Below are 21964 nucleotides of genomic sequence, written 5' to 3' on the forward strand. Positions count from 1 at the left end.
GTCTTGAGCTAACTTAATGTATGACAGTAGTTTTCTCGAAGGAGGTAAAACGTTTTGAGGGAGTGGTACGGTTTTCTTATTGTGCAGAGGTGCCGGGGGAACCAGAATGGCCTGTGTGACCCTCCCCTGGGAGCAGAGTCTGTCCAGTGGGCTACAGAATCCATCTATATTCTCATCTTTGGAAATTAGTTTGAAAGCCTGAAACCAAGTGATAGCTTGGCCTAGTTTTTCAGCGCCTCTCATTTTCCAGAACTTTTTAAAGATCACCAGAAATGAAAACAAGGACTGTTACTCAGACGCAATCCTTCATACCTCAGGCAGCTTTTAGGAAACCATCACGGATTTTAGCTATTGGCTGACCTGAGGGCTCCTTTGTGGTTTAGGTAAATCCCGTGGCTGTCACCCAGGTACAAGACGGAGCAGGTTGACACGGTTGATGGGCTGATGTAATGCAGAGGCCTCGAAAGTGGGCATGGTGTCCGCCCCGTTCCTCGTATGATCTCTTTGACTCCCTCCCTGCCCGTGTTTTCCCAGCCTCCACTCTCATAGGCTTGCCGTACCCCACAATACTGGTATCCAGGGCGTCCTTTCTCAAATCTGAGGCCGAACGAGAGAGCAGATCGCAGGGGAGGTATGAGGTTATTACAGCAGGGAAAACAAGATGAAGCCAAAGAAGAACAGGTCCCAGAAGTAACTGTGGAGACTAAAGGTTAGTCTGCAGCCTGTGGAGGCGATTGCCGGCTCCCCGGCTGACCTCCCGAAGAAGCAAATCATGTGGCTCCTTCCAGGGCAGAGGTGACCCAAGGAGGCGAGAGGGACAACCCGACCTTATGAGCAGTTATTCTGCCTGCTCACATCAGCTATCAGCGCCTAATAGTACCGTCGCCAAGAAAGCCATCTGGGGTGACTTGGTGTCTTGTGGAGACATCATCAGTTTGGCTCGGGGAACATCTTGACTCTGATGCTGTTTTTAAAAGAAATTGAGGCTTCTGTACCAGCTGGTTCCCCTGTAGGAGTCCCGAGTTTTCATCTTCTGGTAAAACCTACTCTTTCTTCTAAGTTTGGAACTTTGCACCCGCCTCCTTTTGGGAAGGGAGAGCTTTTTAAAAACTTCCTTCTTTAACAGCCTGGCAAATGACTTCCAAAACTCATCAAGTTGCAGAAGCATCATTACCCAGCAAAATGGGCATCGGCTCCATATGCCAGAGGCCCCCCTCCCCGCTCCTGGTGGTCTCCACTGCCTTCTTACCCATCAGCAGCTAAGCACATACTCGGCTTGTCAGCGGGACTTGGTCATGTGCCTCGGTGCTTATTTTAATGACTGCCAGAGCTCGCAAGCCCTGCAGCTGGGGAACTGAGAAGTCTGCTCTCTCTGCTCCATTGTTTTGGCCCAGAGATGGTGCCTTAAGGCCAAACTGTGGTGATGGTGGCACTTCTGCTAAGTGAATGACCCCGCGTGGCCTCCGAGAAACTGAACACAGAGCGCTCCCAACCTGTCAGCACTCGCCTGTCTGGACTTCCCCTGGATGACCTATAGCAGGAGACCGTCGTTTGCTTGTAACTAAACCTCTGCCATGTCTGCAGAGCTCTGGTGAGGGAGGGAAACTTAGCGAGGGCTGCTCGAGGCACGGGAAGATCTGGTGGTGAGCGCATGGGGAAGGGCACCCGCATTTGGCTGGTGGCGGGGGAGGGTGGGGCGATAAGACAGAAGAGCAGCTGCCCTGGACTGGCCACTGGTTCTCAGCCAGACACCGGAAGAGGCACGTCGCCTGCTTTCCCATTTAGCCCTCCCAGCAGCCTCAAGGGTTGGGTATGATTATCTGCAGATGACGAAGCAGAGGCACAGGCTGCGATGTTACCCACCCTGGGCCGGGCCAGTGCGTGATGGGGCCGGAATTCGCAACGTCAGTTGATCTGACTGAGGACCTGGCTCCCAGCTACATTAGCTTTCAGCATCCTTTCTCCGAACCATTAAAATAAAACAACAAAAACTCCCCTGCCTTCCCAAAGCAAGCAAACAAAACCCCAAGAACACACAGGTTAAAAATCCTAGTGAGAGATGTTCACATAGTCAGGCTGGTCTGTTTTTCTGCTCTCCCCCACCAAGGGCCTAGTGTCCCTCAAGGTAGGTCTGCTTGTTTTTTAGTCTCTATGATTGTTGTTGTTCTCCACAGTTTTACTCCTTCCTTTTCCAGAAATCCTGTACTGGCTTGCTGTTTGCTGCCTCTAGTCCTCTTGGCAGGCGCCGAGGGAGAAGGGCTGGGCAGACTCATTCCAGGAAAACGCCTCTGCTCCAGTTAACTGGATAAGCAGCGAAGCCAAAATATGTCCATCTTGAGCATCTTGAATAACAAAATGCCAGAAGATCTATGGAGGTGGTCTTTCATTTTCAGTGCTTATTCGGAGGGACCCACAGTGCTCGCCGTCGGGGTCGCGGGGTAGCGGTGCTCACAGTGGCCGATGGAGAGGTGCAGGGGAGGACGGAGCCACAGCAGCTCTGCAAGGCCTTCCGGAGCGGGTCACCTCTTGCAGGGACGTGGGCAGAGCATCTTTCAGACAGGGGCGCCGAGGCAGGTCAGCAGGCGAGTTAGCCGAGGACTGAGCAGCTTGGTTGTTTCTGCGGTGTCGGGTGGAAGTGAGGGGGCAGGCCCCCCAGGGTGGCACTGGAGAAGCTGGGAGGCGGCAGCAAGGGGCCGGGAGAAGGCGTGGAGGAGCCCGCCAGGGGGGTGGCTGTGTGCCTGCCGAGGACGTGGGGTTCAGCTCCTGCCACAGGCTTTCCCGTGTGTGATGAGCCTGGGTGAATACCGAAGGCGCTTCTTCTTGACTTAGTGATGCTCCCATCTGTGTGCGAGTGGTCTGTGGATACCGCATTCGCTGGTCCCTCAAGACAGACTGGCTCATAGATGGCTCATGCGGCCTAGGATTCCAGCCTCGTCATCTGCTGCACCCTCAGCACGTCTCTCCTGCCCTCTGAGAAGATTCTACCCCAAATCTCAGTCATCCTAGAAAAAAAATGCCTTATCGGCACCTTCCAAGGATCAAAACAACAACAGGTTTCGAAGATCATCTAGTCCAAGTTTGCCCAACTATGGCCCGTGGGGCACACCCAGCCCAAGGCCTTTTTTTGTGCAGTCCATGCGCTAAAGAATTTTTTTACGTTATTCAAGAGTTGTGAAAAAAGAAGAAAATAGGACAGAAACTATTTCGGACTGTGGTGCCTAAAGTATTTACTATTTGGCTCTGTTCAGAAAAAGCTTGCCAACCCGTGTTCTTGTCTGACCACCTCTGTGCAAAATGACTTGGGAAATGATTGCCTGATGCGTGCTTGAGTACTTCCACTAATGGAAAATACATCATCTTGCTGGTCAGCCTGCGTCCTGTCTGGACAAGTCAGGTTACCGCTGTTAAACTCTGCCCAAATCTTGCCTCCTGATTGTTGTTCAGTTGCTCAGTCGTATCTGACTCTGTGACCCCATGGACTGCAAGACGCCAGGCTTCCCTGTCCTTCACTGTCTTCCAGAGTTTGCTCAGACTCGTGTCCATTGAGTCAGTGATGCCATCCAACCATCTTGCCTTCTGTTGCCCACTTCTCCTGCCTTCAGTCTTTCCCAGCATCAGGGTTTTTTCCAATGAGTTGGTTCTCCACATCAGGTAGCCAAAGTACTGGAGCTTCAGCTTCAGCATCAGTCCTTCCAATGAATATTCAGGGTTGATTTTCTTGAGGATTGACTGGTTTGATCTTCTTGCTAGTCCAAGGGACTCTCAAGATTCTTCTCCAACACCAGTGTTCAAAAGCATCAATTCTTCAGTGCTCAGCCTTCTTTATGGTCCAGCTCTCACATCCATACATGACCACTGGAAAAACCATAGCCTTGACTAGATGGACCATTGTTGGCAAAGTAATGTCTCTGCTTTTTAATATGCTATCTAGGTCGGTCATAGCTTTTCTTCCAAGGAATAAGCGTCTTTTGATTTCATGGCTGCAGTCACCATCTGCAGTGATTTTGGAGCCCAAGAAAAAAAAGTCTCTCACTATTTCCGTCATTTCCCCATCTGTTTGCCATGAAGTGATGGGACTGGATGCCATGATCCTCATTTTTTGAATGTTGAATCTTAAGCCAGCATCCATCCATTGACTCTTTTGGGGAGAAGAAAGCTGTTATTTCATGTCAGCAGCTTCTGAGTGCCTAATCTATCCTAGGCACAGTGCTGGGTGCTGGAGAAAGATAAGTAGGACAGGTTCTTGCGTCAGGGTTTTCCATGTGTTATTTCTCTGAACCAAAACAGTTGAACTGGTCTTCTCACCTGTCTCTCATTCCCGCTCTTCTTGCCATTGGGTCAGGGCTTTTCTCTTTCCTTATTTTACTTATTTACTTATTACAAAACCCAAAAGGCAAAAAGGACACAGACTGAAAATAAGTCTGTCCACAGCCCTGTCTCTGACCCCTGGAATTTCTTTCCTGGGAGGCAACCACTGTTACACGCGTTCTGTGGGGATCTGTTGGTGAAGAACAGCACTGACACAATGGTTAGGTCCATTGGACAGGAGCTTCTGGAAAGTACCACAGGGTAGTGTTTTTCAAGCACTTAACTTGTTTAAGTTGCCGAGTGTGACTTAGTTTTATTTTTAGAAAAGCCTAAAATTGGTAAGTTTGTGTGGTAGATGCAGAGGGTTCGTATTGCTTGACAGGCATCTGCGTTATTTCAGGTCACTCCTCACTGAATAGTTTGGTTACCACTGGGTCTCTTCTACTGCTGGGGTTCTTGTTCATTACAGTCTCAAGTCCTCAAAGCCTTTCCTCTTTCACTGGAAGTGATGCAATCCCATCTTGTGTGAAACTCTTGGGTTTCACATCCTGAATAAAACGTTGATGATCAGTAGAAATAAGCTTTCAGCTTTGTAAGCTGAGCCGAGGCCTCAAGTCTCCCCTGCACCATTTGGGATTATCCGGGCAAGCCTGACTTTTCAGGACGCAGGTACTGTTTGTGTCTAGGTTGGTTACACACGAATGACCTTGCACCTGGGACTCACTTCCTCCTCCTCCAGGATTCCCTCCTTATCGTTAGGTCTTAAGTCTTCCCTTCTAGTTTAGGGACAGTGTGACATAGACATTGCATAGGTTGCTAGGTGATAGCTTTTTACTCGAGTATCCTGTTTAGATGTTTCCAGCAGCTTCCTAATCACCCATTGCTGGTGTTGCTTAAGACCTCTCCATCGCCCTAGCCAGTAAGGCACCACTTCAGCGGCTGGATACGGACCACATCCTCTTGTGAAATGGGCTCTTGGGTTCTGCTCAGAATTTCTCAAAGACCAAATATGTCAGAAATGAAGCATGGGCCTCTGATTTGTTTTAATATTATTTATTTGGCTGTGCTGGATCTCATTTGTGGTGTGTGGGAGCTCGGAGTCTTAGCCCTTGGACCGCCAGGGAAATCCCAGTGGTGTGCCTCTTATGCAGATTACTTTCTAGTCCATTCTCTTATGTGGCCCTCTTTTTCCTGGCTGCTCAGGGGCCGTATGGAATAGAATTTTCTCTTTTGTCTTTGGCACTGGTAAAATTTCATCTTGGTGACCTTTGATGCCCTGGAGAAGGGACTGGCTGCCCACTCCAGTATTCTTGCCTGGAGAATTCCATGAACAGGGGAGCTCGGCGAGCTACATTCCGTGGTACTTCAACATCTTGGTGACCTTAGCAGGTCATCAAAATGAGTTACTGTCGACTTTTAAGACTAAATTGCGGTTGATTGTGAAGTGTGTGTAGGGGTCTGCTGCCCCATCCCACAGAGGATTTCAGATGAGATCTGTTTGTACCGCTGTTCTGCTGAGGTGTTGATTCTTATCTCTCTGAACGTCAGTGTCGTCTTCTGTGAAACCTGAACTGTCGCTTCTTAGGGCTTTGGGGAGGTGCTAATGCAGGCGCCCACCCCTGCCGCAGTGCCTGGCCCCGGCCAATGCTTCGTAACTACCACTTTCAACTCGTGGCAGAGGACTATTGATCCTCTAGCACGTAGTGGTTTATTGGATGTGAGAGAGAGCAGAATTGAAGATGACTTTGAGGTTTCTTTGTGGCTATATGATGGTGCTGTTTAATAAACTTGGACATATAGGAAAATGGACACAATTTTAGTGAAAGGAACATTCAGTTTTCGATTTGTCAAGCTGAAGATGCCTGTGAGAAATTCAATTCCAGCCTTTAAAAGACACTTTAATATACGGTTGGAGGTTAGCGTTAGAAATACCATCCTGGGATTCATTGGCATCTAGATGGAAATGGGTGTATAAAATGAAAAATTTGCTTCGGGGAAAGCTTATAGACGAAGGAGAGGGCTGAGCACAGAAGCTTTCAAAAGCCAGCAGTAGAAGGAGAATGCCAGCTGTGTTGCAGAGGGAGAGAGGAGAAAGGAGCGATGGAGAAACCCGCAGAACCAAGCAGGAGACTCTGAGGGTGTTCTATGCCAGTGTTTCTCATACAGTGGGCCCCAGGCCACCAGCATGAGGGTCTGTTTCTCCACTGGGCACTGAAGGCACAGTGCCTAGGACCCACAAACTTTTCTGGGGCCTGTGAACACAGGAGTGACCCAAAAAAGGTGAACATTCTGCAAGCGCGAAGCTATAAAGAGCCTTTAAAACAAAAGCCAAAGATTGTTTCATATGGGCCCAGGGTGCATTTAAATATGTTTGAAATGGTTCAGAGGTCGCTGTGTCCGCATGTGTGTGCATGCTCAGTCGTGTCTGGCTCTTTGCGACCTCATGGTCTGTAGCCCGCCAGGCTCCTCTGTCCATGGGATTCTCCAGGCAAGAACACTGGAGTGGGTTGCCATTTCCTTCTCCAGGGGATCTTCCCGACCCAAGGATCGAACCCATGTCTCTTGCATTTGGCAGGCAAATTCTGACTCCAGAAGTAAGAGTGCTGGTGTTCCGAAGGCTTCAAGATAGCATCAAACTCGAATCAGGATCCCCTGGGGCACCGGTCCCCACCACCCTCTCTGTCCTTTCTCCCTCCTCCTCCCCTCACCCCCAGCAAGTGGATCCGAGGCATCTTCATTTTTTAATAAGCCCACCAGGAGGTGGAAACACTTGTGCAGTGCCAGCTGATATGATGTTGCGAACCCGTGCCCAGGCCCTGCTCGGGGCCTCCCCTTGCTCTGACCCGCCCTCACCTCCTCTGCCTGGATTTTCACCAGGTTTAGGTGGTACTCCGTTGCATTTTACCATATAATTGCTATTGGACCAGAGCTCCTTGTCTCTCTGATATCCAACACGTTTAGAGAACCGAAAGGTTTTAAAAAATCTTGGCCCAAAACTCACGCAGAACCTGAGTAGACATGACCTGTCTTCTTTTATTTATCCCCTCTAGTGTGACTGTTCATACATCCCACTGCAGACATACTCATCTGTCTTGGGGCAGTTGGAGACTCAAGTGACCTCATCAACATGTGCCTTTGGAACTGCAAGTTCCTCTAGGGTTGTGCTTCCCCCCACCCCAACCACCCCATCACCCCAGGGTCTGTGTCCCCTCCCCCATGAGAGTGTGCAGGGGACACAGGGAATTACATTGAACGTATGCCTACTGGCCAAGACGGTCAAGTTTATTTGATGACTTGAATCGGTGATGCCATCCAACCATCTCATCCTTTGCTGCCCCCTTCTGCTCTCAATCTTTCCCAGGGTCTTTACCAAGGCTCTTCACATCAGGTGGCCAAAATATTGAAGCTTCCCCTTCAGCATGAGTCCTTCCAATGAATATTCAGGGTTGATTTCCTTTAGGATTGACTGGTTTGGTCTCCTTGCAGTCCAAGGGACTCTCAAGAGTCTTCTCCAACACCACAGTTCAAAAGCATCGATTCTTCTACACTCAGTCTTCTTTATGGTCCAGCTCTCACATCCATACATGACTACTGAAAAGACCACAGCCTTGACTATATGAACCTTTGTCAGCAAACTCATGTCTTTGCTTTTTAACACACTATCTAGGTCTGTCAGCTGTACCCTAATACAAAGTAAAAAGTCTGCAGTAAAAAAAGTAAAATTAGGAGAAGGCAATGGCACCCCACTCCAGTACTCTTGCCTGGAAAATCCCATGGATGGAGGAGCCTGGTGGGCTGAAGTCCATGGGGTCGCTAAGAGTCGGACAAGACTGAGCAACTTCGCTTTCACTTTTTCACTTTCATGCATTGGAGAAGGAATGGCAACCCACTCCAGTGTTCTTGCCTGGAGAATCTGAGGGACGGGGGAGCCTGGTGGGCTGTCTATGGGGTCACACAGAGTCGGACACGACTGAAGTGACTTAGCAGTAGCAGCAGCATAGAGGGAAACTGGGTGGAAGGCACATTGGGACCTCTCTGTTTTGGCAACTTCTAGTGAACTTATAATCATTTGAAAATAAAAATTTAAAAACAAAACAAAAAAAAGTAAAATTAAAAAAATAAACATGTATAGTGAAGTGCAAATTTCCTGCATTTGAAGGATAAAGTGTGACATTTCAAAGCAGTTCTGATACTGTGGTTTGGGTGGGGGAATTTCTTCATCCTTCTTGGCTGGGGTGCTCAAGCACTGCCTCACTCAGAACCCTGACCGCTCGCGTTGCTCACTGGCTGGACTTCGGGTTTTTGTGCTTGTACAGTTCCCTGGGGCCACACAGGATGGTTCAAAGAAGGGTTAACACTAGCGTATCAGTCAGACTGGCTTGCGAGAAAGATGCCCTGAAGTGAAGGCCAGGGGGGTCAGTTGTGTTGCCCAGAGACTGAATGTGGCAATGTAGCCAGGACCCTCGAGTTGCTTTCCAAAGCTGTGTCTTCAGGCAGCTTGTCAACCTCTGGTCACTTTCTGTTTCTCTGTCTCAAGCGTGATTACAAATGTCCTTTCTCACCGTATTCTGTGCATTATTGCTGTGTTTCGTTTCTAGCAGGCGATAACGAATGGCAGCAGCTATGGGAGACCCCGGCCTGTCCAGATTGCAGTTCGCCCCCTTCAGCAGCGCCTTGGATGTTGGCTTCTGGCATGAGTTGACCCAGAAGAAGCTGAATGAGTACCGGCTAGACGAAGCTCCCAAGGACATTAAGGGTTATTACTACAACGGTAGGTGATAGGAAACTCCATTCTTCTTCTCTTACCTTCTCTGCCCAGTGTAGGGTCAGATCTCCTTCAGAATGGGGTGTCCTTGACTTTTACCATTAATGCTATCCCCTGGTTTCTACTTTACTGCCTGACTTTTTGACCCATGTTCATTTCTTTTTTCCTTATTGGGAGAAGAAAGGGAGAAGCCAGTGTATTAATCGAAAGAGTTAATACCCGTTACTGAGTATTGCTGGGGAAGGGGATTGGAAACATTTTCCCCAGTGACTCTTTGCATTCATATTCTTGGCAAATACCTTGGATTCACAAAAGCCATCATCTGCTGCTATGTCCTTCTTCAGCTTGGGTGGCTGGAAATTGGATGGGGCCCTTTGGGCTTCACCAGAAGAGAGTGATCCACGCATGTTTTTGTTGCAAAGGCTGCTGTGACTAACTCATGATTGAATGTGTAAATGCTTCCTTCCAGGTGACTCTGTGGGGCTGCCAGCTCGCTTAACGTTGGAGTTCAGTGCTTTCGACATGTGAGTATTTTTTGATCGAAATCTAGAATAGAGAATGCTGATTTTTGCAAGGAATGAGGGTTCTTAACTTTCATCGTAGGTGGGCCGTGGGACCATCCACAGAAGCTTCTGGTGAGCAGGGCTAGCATCTCATGGTTCTGTTGTACCTTCCATGGCATGGGACAAGTGCTGGGTGCTCAGGACTGTCTGGTTCATTTTTTCAGCATGTGCTAAGTCGCTTCAGTCATGTCCGACTCTGTGCGACCCCAGAGACGGCAGCCCACCAGGCTCCCCCATACCCGGGATTCTCCAGGCAAGAACGCTGGAGTGGGTTGCCATTTCCTTCTCCAGTGCACGAAAGTGAAAAGTGAAAGTGAAGTCACTCAGTCGTATCAAACTCTAGCGACCCCATGGACTACAGCCTACCAGGCTCCTCCGTCCATGGGATTTTCTAGGCAAAAGTACTGGAGTGGGGTGCCGTTGCCTTCTCCATTTCAGCACATATTTATTACCTATTAGGTGCAGCAATGAGCATTTATTAGGCTACTTCTATATACAAGTTACTGTGCAAGGCACAGTAGGGATGTGCAAGGAAACGTGACATAATGTTCTCACAGAGGTGTCTTTGACTAATTGGGGACCGTCATTACTGACTTATTTTCTAGAGATAATCCTTTCAGACCTGCCAGGTGTGGTTTTCTTCCCTTTCACAGGTGAGGAAACTATGAGTCCAAAGGTAAAGTGACTTACCCAAGTCATTTCAGTTCAGTTCACTCGCTCAGTCGTGTCCGACTCCTTGCGACCCCATGAATCGCAGCACACCAGGCCTCCCTGTCCATCACCAACTCCCAGACTTCACTCAGACTCACATCCATAGAGTCGGTGATGCCATACAGCCGTCTCATCCTCTGTCGTCCCCTTTGCCTCCTGCCCCCAGTCCCTCTCAGCATCAGAGTCTTTTCCAATGAGTCAACTCTTCGCATGAGGTGGCCAAAGTACTGGAGTTTCAGCTTTAGCATCAGTCCTTCCAAAGAACACCCAGGACCGATCTCCTTTAAAATGGACTGGTTGGATCTCCTTGCAGTCCAAGGGACTCTCAAGAGTCTTCTCCAACACCACAGTTCAGAGGCATCAATTCTTTGGTGCTCAGCTTTCTTCACAGTCCAACTCTCACATCCATACATGACCACTGGAAAAACCATAGCCTTGACTAGACGGACCTTTGCTGGCAAAGTAAAAAGCAGAGGCTTTTTAATATGCTGTCTAGGTTGGTCATAACTTTTCTTCGAAGGAGTAAGCATTTTTTAATTTCATGGCTGCAGTCACCATCTGCAGCGATTTTGGAGCCCCCCAAAATAAAGTCTGACACTGTTTCCACTGTTTCCCCATCTATCTCCCATGAAGTGATGGGACCAGATGCCAGGATCTTTGTTTTCTGAATGTTGAGCTTTAAGCCAACTTTTTCACTCTCCTCTTTCACTTTCATCAAGAGGCTTTTGAGTTCCTCTTCACTTTCTGCCATAAGGGTGGTGTCATCTGCATGTCTGAGGTTATTGATATTTCTCCCGGCAATCTTGATTCCAGCTTGTGTTTCTCCCAGTCCACCGTTTCTCATGATGTACTCTGCATATAAGTTAAATAAGCAGGGTGACAATATACAGCCTTGACGTACTCCTTTTCCTATTTGGAACCAGTCTGTTGTTCCATGTCCAGTTCTAACTGTTGCTTCCTGACCTGCATACAAATTTCTCAAGAGGCAGATCAGGTGGTCTGGTATTCCCATCTCTTTCAGAATTTTCCACATTTTATTGAGATCCACACAGTCAAAGGCTTTGGCATAGTCAATAAAGCAGAAATAGATGTTTTTCTGGAACTCTTCTTGCTTTTTCCACGATCCAGCGGATGTTGACAACTTGATCTCTGGTTCCTCTGCCTTTTCTAAAACCAGCTTGAACATCAGGAAGTTCATGGTTCACGTATTGCTGAAGCCTGGCTTGGAGACTTTTGAGCATTACTTTACTAGCATGTGAGATGAGTGCAATTGTGTGGTAGTTTGAACATCCTTTGGCATTGCCTTTCTTTGAGATTGGAATGAAAACTGACCTTTTCCAGTCCTGTGGCCACTGCTGAGTTTTCCAAATTTGCTGGCATATTGAGTGCAGCACTTTCACAGCATCATCTTTCAGGAGTTGAAATAGTTCAACTGGAATTCCATCACCTCCACTAACTTTGTTCATAGTGATGCTTTCTAAGGCCCACTTGACTTCACATTCCAGGATGTCTGGCTCTAGGTGAGTGATCACACCATCATGATTATCTGGGTCATGAAGATCTTTTTTGTATAGTTCTTCTGTGTATTCTTGCCACCTCTTCTTAATATCTTCTGCTTCTGTTAGGTCCATACCATTTCTGTCCTTTATTGAGCCCATCTTTGCCTGAAATGTTCCCTTGGTATCTCTAATTTTCTTGAAGAGATCTCTAGTCTTTCCCATTCTGTTGTTTTCCTCTATTTCTTTGCATTGATGGCTGAGGAAGGCTTTATTATCTCTTCTTGCTATTCTTTGGAACTCTGCATTCAGATGCTTATATCTTTCCTTTTCTCCTTTGCTTTTCTCTTCTCTTCTTTTCACAGCTATTTGTAAGGCCTCCCCAGACAGCCATTTTGCTTTTTTGCATTTCTTTTCCATGGGGATGGTCTTGACCCCTGTCTCCTGTACAGTGTCACGAACCTCCGTTCATAGTTCATCAGGCACTCTATCTATCAGATCTAGTTCCTTAAATCTATTTCTCACTTCCACTGTGTAATCATAAGGGATTTGATTTAGGTCATACCTGAATGGTCTAGTGGTTTTCCCTACTTTCTTCCATTTCAATCTGAATTTGGCAATGAGGAGTTCCTGATCTGAGCCACAGTCAGCGGTCTGAGTAGCTGGAGGCAATTTCTTATTTTCTGTAGAAACTGAGAAGCCAGGAGGTGGATGTAGTTTGGGGAGGAGGTAAATTTGGTTTAGGACATGTTGAGTTAGAGTTGACAGAGTCCAGGCTGTAAGAGAAGAAGAGGCTGTAGCGTGAGGAGAAGGAAGGGCAGTGACAGGGACCAGACCTGAGCAGGGAGGGCAGAAACGCGGAACTCGCCAAAGAGACGTGACTTGCTGGAGGAGAAGAACCAGAAATGATGTTTTCAGGAAGGAAAGAGGATCAACAGCGGCAGAATCAGAAAGCCAGAGTTCAGTGCCCGGGTCGCTGAAAGTGTTGACTGGGTTGTGTGAGAAACTAAATTCTGTGCCTGGGGGCAGAGCAGAAAGCATGTTGAGAGGCTTTAAGATAACTGAGAGCTGGAGATTACAGGCTTCCAGGAGGGGGGCCATCTTTTTCTGCTCCCTCGTGTGTTTGCTGTGTGAGGGTGGGGGATAAGGGGAACATGAAGAGGTATTTGTAAAGACCACCTGAATATGAAGATAGTCAAAGATTTATTGTTGTTGTTCAGTCGCTCAGGCGTGTCCGACTCTTTGCGAGCCCTTGGACTGCAGCACGCCAGGCTTCCCTGTCCTTCACCATCTCCCGGAGCTTGCTCAAACTCATGTCCATTGAGTCGGTGATGCCATCCAACCATCTCGTCCTCTGTCATCCCCTTCTCCTCCTGCCCTCAGTTTGCCCAGAATCATGGTCTTTTCTAATGAGTCAGGTCTTCGCATCAGGTAGCCAAAGTATTGGGGCTCCAGCTTCAGCATCAGTCCTTCCAATGAATATTCAGGGTTCATTTCCTTGAGGACTGACTGGTTTGGTCCCCTTGCTGTCCAAGGGACTCTCAAGAGTCTTCAACACCACAGTTCAAAAGCATCAAGTCTTCATCGCTCAGCCTTCATTATAGTTCAACTCTCACATCCATACTTGACTACTGGAAAAACAATAGCTTTGACTTTATGGACCTTTGTCAGCAAAGTAATGTCTCTGCTTTTTAATATGCTGTTTAGATTGGTCATAGCTTTTTTTACGAGGCGCAAATGTCTTTTAATTTCATGGCTGCAGTCACTATCTGCAGTGAGTTTGGAGGCCAAGAAAATAAAGTCTGTCCCTGTTTCCATTGTTTCCCTATCTATTTGCTATGAAGTGACGGGACTGGATTAGTCAAAGATTAGGGCATTTCAAATAAAGTCTCCCTAGAATTTGAAAACAAAAAATCTCTTCAAAAGTCAATACATTTTATTCCTCTGTCACAATCAAATTGTGAAACTAAATTGCACAACTTGAATCGAAAATGATGTTAGTCTTTGTACCTTTAAAAGATATGTTTTGATGTTTCTTGTTCCCTTCAGAGCTTTCTTGCTCAATAATAAATCCTTGTGATTGCACGTCAAAGCAAAAAATCCTCGTCATCTCTCTCCTGCATCGGCAAAGACTGACTGACTTTTGGAGCAGTCACAAAATAATGAGGAAAATGCATTCAGTGTACAGTCCTCAATTATCTGAGGCTCATAAATGGGGTGGTATAGTTTTAGTATGGAGAAGGCAATGGCACCCCACTCCAGTACTCTTGCCTGGAAAATCCCATGGACGGAGGAGCCTGGTAGGCTGTAGTCCATGGGGTCGCTAAGAGTCGGACACGACTGAGCGACTTCACTTTCACTTTTCACTTTCATGCCTTGGAGAAGGAAATGGCAACCCACTCCAGTGTTGTTGCCTGGAGAATCCCAGGGTTGGAGGAGCCTGGTGGGCTTCCATCTGTGGGGTCGCACAGAGTCGGACAGAACTGAAGCGACTTAGCAGCAGCAGCAGCAGCAGTTTTAGTATAAGCTGGAGGGTCCAGCATTCCTCACCAGCTGCCTTCACTCCTGTCTGTTCTTTTTTTTTAATGTATAATTTGATTGATTTATTTATGGCTGTGCTAGGTCTTGTTGCCGTGTGGGCTTTTCTCTAGTTGTGGCAAACGGGGGCTCCTGTCCAGTTGTGGTGTGTGGGCCTCTTGTCGTGGGGGCCTCTCGTCGTGGGGGCTTCTCGTCGCGGGGGCTTCTCATCGCGGGGCGCAGGCTCTGGGCGCGTGTGCTTCCGTTGTTGCAGCCCGTGGGTGCGCAGACTCAGTGGTTGTGGCGCCCGGGCTTAGGGCTTAGTTGCTCTGCAGCATGTGGGATCTTCCCAGATCAGGGGTCGAACCCATGTCTCCTGCATTGGCAGGCGGATTCTTCTCCACTGAGCCACCAGGGAAGCCAGCTCCTGTCTCTTCTGACACTAAATGAAAGCTTATTATTTTTTGAGTTTCAGTAATTTTATTCTTTGACACAACTAATTACAGAAAAAAAAAAAAAAGAACTATTCACAGAAGTTAGGCTTGATCTTGTTGCAAAATCCAGGTTTCTTAAACCTCGCAATCCAGAAATTTTAGTTGAAGGAGATAAAGTCTGTGATCCCATGGCTATGGTTTTCACCCAGATGGCTCAATTTTCTTGGTCATCATTTGTCAGTTAGCTGTTGAATATTCACCGTGCGTGAGGCTCCGTGGTAGGCACTGGGGGCGATGAGCAAGAATTACGCCATGGGAGTCCTGGATTGGAAGCTTGATGGCTTGGAATCTGCCCCTGATTAACTGCCTTACCTGGAATGAGTCTTTTTCATTTTCTCAGCTTCAGTTTCCTAATATGCAGCTCCCAGCTTCTAAATGTTCCTTTCAGTTTTAAAAGTCTGATTTTTTTCCTTTCTTTTTTTTTTTTATCTAACTTTTTTTGTAAAAGTCTGTGATTTTCTGACGCCCCTTTCTTAGGATGGTTGGTGCCATGGTCTAAACGTTGGTGTTCTTCAAAAGCACGTATGTTGAAAACCCAGGGCCCAAGGTTACGGTCTGAAGAAGTGGGCCTTTGGGAGGCGGTGAGGGCAGGGCTCTCATGCATGGGGTTAGTGACAGGGACCCCAGAGACCTAGCTTACCCCCTCTACCCTGCGAGGACACAGCTTAAGCGGAAGAAGCTCTTCTCCAGGAGCTGGCACTTTGATCTTGGACTTCCAGCTTCCAGAGCCATGAGGGATAAACGTCTGTTGTTTGGCAACCCCCCAGTCTGTGGTGTGGTACAACCTCTGCTAGGGCAGACTGAGACAGTCAGGAAGTTTACTGAAAGCACTTGGAGCTCCTCTGGAGAAATGAGGTCTTTGTATCCAAATTGTCTTTGTCCTGATTGTTCTTTCTTTGCATTTATTGCTGGGCATCTGCGTGGGTTTGTAGGGAAAACCTCTGTGCATTTATTCATCAAACACCGAATGTTTCTTGTGGACAGATGTGTAGGTGGTAGAAATACAAAGACTTAAGCAAACAGGGGGCTCTGGAGGAGCTCTGCATGGAGGTGGAAGACAGGTATTAGCATCACATGGTATGCAGTGCTGGAGCAAACGTTGGGGCTGATAGTTGGTTCAGAAATGCTTATTGATTGCTTCTGCTGTGTCTTGATGATAGAATGTGCCGGCCCTGGGCTGACAGAGAAGCATAAGATGCAGAGGTGCAGTTTGGAGAGCTAACAGCCCAAGTCCTCATCTGTAGATGCTGGGTGTACCTCAGCTTTGCACAGCGCCAGAGAAACCGCTCTCACTCTGAGATCCCAGAAGCCGGATGAATCTCTGCCAGCAGTTGGCATCACAGGATCCCGTTATCTACCTTGTTTCGGCTGAATTATGAGTCACACTTGACTGATTTGATCAGGCACCAACTGTCCTGCCCTAGAGGGAGCTGTCTTAGGCTGGCACGCTGATGAACCAGCCCCCGATATGTAACGGCCCTAGCACAGAGGGGCCTGTTTCTTACCCGCTTAGTAGTCCGGGTTGGGGGCGGGGCGGAGGCGGTCCAGTCTTTTTCTGCCTTGTGGCTCCGTCATCCTGGGGGGCTTGCCTTCGTGTGCTGCTTAGAACGGAACTGTCACCTTCCGATGGCAAGAGAGAGGAGGCGCGAGAGAACCAAAGTGAAAATCTGAGGAGACACCCAACTCTCTTAGAGACCCTTAACGGCCTGGGTGAGCATGGGGTTGGGGGGCATGTATCACCCCACTCATGTTCCATCAGGCAGAGCCGAGGCTTCACCGTCTTGCAGGGGAGACAGACATGGTGCCAAACCACAAGCATCAGAGCATTACTTCTATGTAAAGAGAGAGAAATAGACTTTGGTGGGCAATCTCTGTACAGATTTAAAGCTGGTTAGAAAACAAAAGATTCCTTTGAGGAGCATTTACCCATTTATTTATTTTTAAAATATATAGCATTTTTTCAAATAGTGTTTAATTAATTAATTTTTCACTTTTGGCCGTGCTGAGTCTCCGTTGCTGCACAGACTTTCTCTAGTTGTGGCGAGCGGGGGCTGCTGTCTAGATGCGGTGCGCAGGCTTAGCGCTGTTGCGGAGCACGGTCTGTAGGGCACGTGGACCCCGGGGTTGTGGTGCACAGGCTTAATTGCGCCGTGGTAGGTGGAATCTTCCTGGACCAGGGATTGAGCGGTTGTCCCCTGCATTGCAAGGCAGATTCTTAATCACTGGACCACTAGGGAATCCCAACATTTACCTAATTAGTGATAAGACATATTCTCCTTTTCTAAGCTTAATAAGATAAATAGAAGGCATAACCCTTGTGCTCCGAGACCTTAAACAGTAGCTGAGGAAATTTGGCTCATTTGCTAGATCATCTGTGCAGGGCACGGGCCCTCTTATTCTCCACCATCTTGCCAGCACCTCACTCAGGTCCGACATGGACCGGCCGCTCAGATAGCCATTGGCGTCAATTGCAAGCAGTCTGAGGGTCTGGCTGTCAAAATGGGAAGTGGCATGGCTGGTGGAAAGGCACCATGGGCCCCAAGAGAGGACGCGATGAACAGAAGCTCAGAGATGGTTACAGAACGCAGGAGATCACGCAGTCGGGCCCCTAGACTGAGTGTGACTTAGATGCCAGAGCTCCCCGCGGGCAGATGAGACTGCGCACACGTGGTAAAGGCCTCTCCAGATTCGTTCCATCCCAGCCACCCTCACCGCCTATCTGCTCTGGAGGATCTGGCCATGTGCCTGTCTTTGCCCAAGAGGTTCCATAACAGCCCTCAGACTTTCCTGAGTCATCACTGTGAGGCTGAGCGATGTTGAGGGCCTGGTGTCCAGAGAAAACATGCCAGGCTTCAGGCCTTTGTAGGATCCCATGTTTTCCCCAACTTGGGTTAATGTGTTCACTAACTAGTCAGAGTTCACTGTAGGCTGTAGGACATGGGGAAGATGTCTAATTCTAGTTCTCTAAAACAGCTTTATTGAGATATACTTTACGACCACGTGGACTTCCCTGGTGGCTCAGATGGTAAAGCGTCTGCCTACAATGCAGGAGACCTGGGTTCTATCCCTGGGTCGGAAAGATCTGGAGAAGGAGATGGCAGCCCATTCCGGTACTCTTGCCTGGAAAATCCCATGGACGGAGGAGCCTGGAAGGATACAGTCCATGGGGTCGTGAAGAGTCGCTCACGACTGAGCGACTTCACTTCACTTTACATATCATACAATTTACCCATTTAAAATGCACAGTTCAGCACTTCTTAGTATGTTCATGAGGCGCAGCCGCCACCACTGCACATTTTCGCCACCCCAGAGGGAAGCCCTGCACCCTTCACAGGCACTCCCCATCCTCCCTTCTGCCTGTCCCCCGCGCTGGGCAACCATGACTCTGCTGTCTGTCTCTATGGATTTGGCTGCTCTGGACACTTCACAGCAATGGCATCACAGCAAACTAAACTCATACATGTCCAGGCGCAGGATTTGGACTAAACTCTCTAGTTTCCAAGTCTAGGGCTCTTTCCAGTCCTCCTCTGAGCCACCTCTTTCTGGAACAAGTGGAACTTGAACCTGGAGAAACTACTGGAATGGCTTACCCTCCCACTATCACATTTTAAGTTCTTTCCTCTGGCCACCTCCCCAGGTGGCACTTGAGCCTTGAAAAATGCTTCTCCTCTGAAACTCACTAACGAGCTCACACGAGGGCTGATGTCCTAGCCCCTGCTTGGGTTCTCATGCTTTAGTTTCCTCTGCTCTAACAGAAAGGCTTCGGCCCGGCATTCGCACACCCAGGACGTCTGGACGCTGGGAGGGAGGGACCGGATTCCATCAGAGCATCCTTCTCTCTAGTTCCCTAGTCATTTCATGCACCCATGTCTGCCTACAGAACCACGTCTGCCTGCAGAAGCCTGGTTTACCAGTTGCTCCGCTTCCTTTTTCTTCCCTCTCAGCCTAGTCTTGTCCTTTTCTGATTTCTTTTTTCTCCTCAGGTCTGTCCTTGATGTCCTCATCTCACCTGAGTGAGGAATATTCTTTTATTGTCGTAGAGCGGTGACACATACAACCTATGAGCCACTGACTCATCAGCTCCCAGAGGCAAGCTCTGGCCTTTGGAAGTTGCTTCTCCCAGGACTTGGCATTTGAGTCTTAGAGACAGCATTTGGCAGAACCTCCACACCCGTTGCACCCTCCACACCTGCTGAGGGTTTAGAGCTCTCTAAACCCCCCTCCCCGAACCCCATTCTGCTCAGACTCGGAAGGGAGAAACGCTGGGTCTGAAGAGCTGCCGTCGGTGTGAGCAGTGAGCGTCCTCTCTGCAGTGGTCATGACCACAGTGTGCATCTTGTAATAAGATGAGTACTGTTTTCAGTTAACATCTGTAACCTCTGAAGGGCTTCCCAGGTGGCTCAGTGGTAAAGAACCCACCTGCCAATGCAGAAGACGCGGGTTCGATCCCTGGGTCGGGAAGATCCCCTAGAGAAGGGAATGGCGACCCACTCCAGTATTCTTGCCTGGAGAAGCCCATGGACAGAGGAGCCTGGCGGGCCACAGTCCATTAGGTCACAAGGTGTCAAACACGGACTGAGCAACTGAACCCACACACACAACCTCTGAAACGCGAATTAATCATTTCGGAGGTGACACCAGGTTTTCCCACATCTGGGTTGTGCTCAGAATCATCTTACCTTTCTCCTCTCCTGACCTGGGTTACTCTGAGGCCGGGGGGCAGGGGAAAGGGGACAGCGTGGAATGTGACACCCCCGTGGCACGACATGGCCGCACAGGTATCCGGGGTGCAGTGCAGTCAGGAGGCAGCATGCCCCTGCCTTTGGAGCACTCCTGTCCTCCAGGGGTGTGGTTGTTGGTCTCGGAAACACTCTAAAATACTGTGCTCATGATCAGAGAAGGGGGGGATGGATGGATGGCTTCCTGGAAGAGGAGGATTTGCAGCAGGGTGCTGAATCTGGGAGTGCTTGAGTGGGAAGCGGGCAACACAGACCCTTCAAGTCAACAGTTCTGAGTTGAGACCCCAGCTCTGCCTGTTATGTGACCTTAAGCAAGTTACTTAATCCTTCAAGAGGGAGAACAAACTCCTTTCAGAACCGAAACCTTATACCCAGGTTCAGTAGAAGCTCATTAAATAACGTCTCCCTTTCAGTTTAAAGATGGGAAAGAATTTTTTTAAATAGGAAAAGAGCTTATATCCGGGGGGCAGTGGAAAGACAGCATGCAGAGACATTAGGGGAAGGGGAATAGAGAGGCTTTTGGGGGGTAGAGCGCACATTTTTACTCCTTAAGCAGTGATATTCGTCGTTTTCCAAAGAAATGTAAACCAGTCTTCTCTTTGCCCTGGACAGTGCGGTTCTTGTCTCCGACTGTCTTCTGGTTTGTTTGTCGTTTGCTGGCTGTCCACGTCCCAGCTGTGCCCATTAACCACGTTTCTCTCGTGCCCAGGAGTGCACCCACCCCAGCCCGCTGCTGCCCGGCGGTCGGCATACTGTATAATACCAACACACTCGAGGCTTTCAAGGCTGCAGATAAGAAGCTACTTCTGGAAGAAGCGGCAAACGAGGTTAGCTGGGAAACTCGACGTACCTGTTGTCCATGGTCCCGCAGGCATGCAGTTGCAGACCAAGTGCCTGACTCTGTCACAGAAGCTAGCGTGTACCCGGCACTCAGGCTACTCAGGGCCTTCTGCAGTGATGGGTGGGTCAGGGAGGAGACAGCCTTCTCCTCTTGCCTGAGGAGAAGGTCACAGCAGAGAAGGGAAGCGCTCGCCGGCTATCCCCAGTTAGCTCAGCCTCTCTGAGTGCGCCAGCTCTGTGCCTGTGTCTCGTGCATTCGGGTTCTCTGTTCCCAGTGCCCCCCGAAGAGGCTTTCTAGTCCTGAGCGCTGTCACGCTGTCAGAGCCTATCATGTCTCTCCTGAGTCCTCAGGGCTGAATGGAAAGGCCCCGTGGGACTTGCCGGGGCCCCCACAGCCTGGCCTCTGCGGCCCTGTGGCCTTCCATCCCCTCTCTCTTGCCCTCACCGTCTCTGACCACTCACGGCAAATCAGGGAGCATTCCTCCCTTCACTGCTTTCTGCGGTCCCCTTCTCCCTGGGACTCAATGTTTTTCTCTGCCTGGAATGTCCTTCCTTTCCTTCTTCACGTCTGAGTTAGTGTGAGGAATAAGTGGGGCAGGGGGGCAGCTTATCCCCGCCCTCTCTGCCATCCACTTCATTGATGAGCTTCACCCCACTAAGTCTTACTTATGTGGGGGCCGTGGTCAGAGAGGGGTGTCCCCTGCCTCGGGCCTGAGGAAGGCATCCTCCCGCCCCTTGTGATGGCGGACGATGGTTGCCTTCCTCGGCCTGTGGCGTGACTGCTCAGGGGCTCTTGCGTGTTTCAGAGGCCGTCTTGAGAGAGTGGGTCAGGAGAGTGGGTCTCGAGAGAGTGGGTCGGGTCTTAGGCTGTCATTGGAAACAGCAGGCTGCTCCCCACAGGAATCCCAGCCCTGTCCCGTGTCCAGGGCTCAGCCTCCCCTTCGGTTTGTCAGAAGCGGGGCCTGCTGTCCTGGGCTCCAGCTCCTCCAAGCTCGTTGTTTGCACAGCAGGACCATCTCTCTGCTTGTTTCCCTCTTCCGCTCATGTGTGTGCCAGGGTTTCTGGTGGCACAGCTGCTGGTTTGCTTAGTGGCACAAAGTTTAGCCACCAGTCTTAGTTCCTGAAACGTGTGACCGGGGCCTGCGTCTGCTTCCAGTCACACCCTTCCTGAGTATCCATAGACTTGATTTTTTTTTCTCTTCGGGGAAAGATTATCCCAAATAAGGCTTTTAAGAAATGCCCTGTACATAGTTCAGATCACGGCCTCTGGAGCCCATCCCTGGCTCCTTCCCCTTGCCTGTCCTTAGCCAAGGTCAGGGCTCTTCCCAGGTACTGTCCGCCCGTCTGCGAGATCCCCTGCTGCCTGGCGGCATACAGACATGGGTGCCCGGCTCTCTCCCAGGCTCTTAGCTTCTGGAGGGCAAGGACTGCGCCTCTCTCTTCTGTAGCCCCGATGTGCTTGCTCTGTAGTTGACAATAAGTAAACATCTGTGGAAGGCAGTAACCAAGGCATGAACGGGCCGGGTTTCCT

The 21964-nt window shown here is 49.2% G+C and overlaps 1 protein-coding gene across 19 annotated transcripts in view; it reads left to right on the forward strand.

Moving 5' to 3' along the window:
• Positions 1-21964, forward strand: part of ATG7 (autophagy related 7) — a 273963-nt gene that overhangs the window by 13639 nt on the left and 238360 nt on the right. For 14 of the 19 annotated variants that reach the window (XR_009732575.1, XR_009732577.1, XR_009732576.1 and 11 more), the window contains exons 2-4: positions 8907-9079; positions 9543-9597; positions 20303-20420. Coding sequence is in view for 16 of the 19 variants with exons in the window: in XM_061397104.1 (XP_061253088.1) it covers positions 8920-9079; positions 9543-9597; positions 20303-20420 (333 nt within the window). In the remaining 3 variants the exon portion in view is untranslated. The remainder of the gene's footprint in view (positions 1-8906; positions 9080-9542; positions 9598-20302; positions 20421-21964) is intronic. The other 5 variants (XM_061397095.1, XM_061397099.1, XM_061397101.1 and 2 more) reach the window with 1 other exon arrangement.

This window comes from Bos javanicus, chromosome 22, assembly GCF_032452875.1.
Source record: "Bos javanicus breed banteng chromosome 22, ARS-OSU_banteng_1.0, whole genome shotgun sequence".
Classification (NCBI taxonomy): Eukaryota; Metazoa; Chordata; class Mammalia; order Artiodactyla; family Bovidae; genus Bos; species Bos javanicus.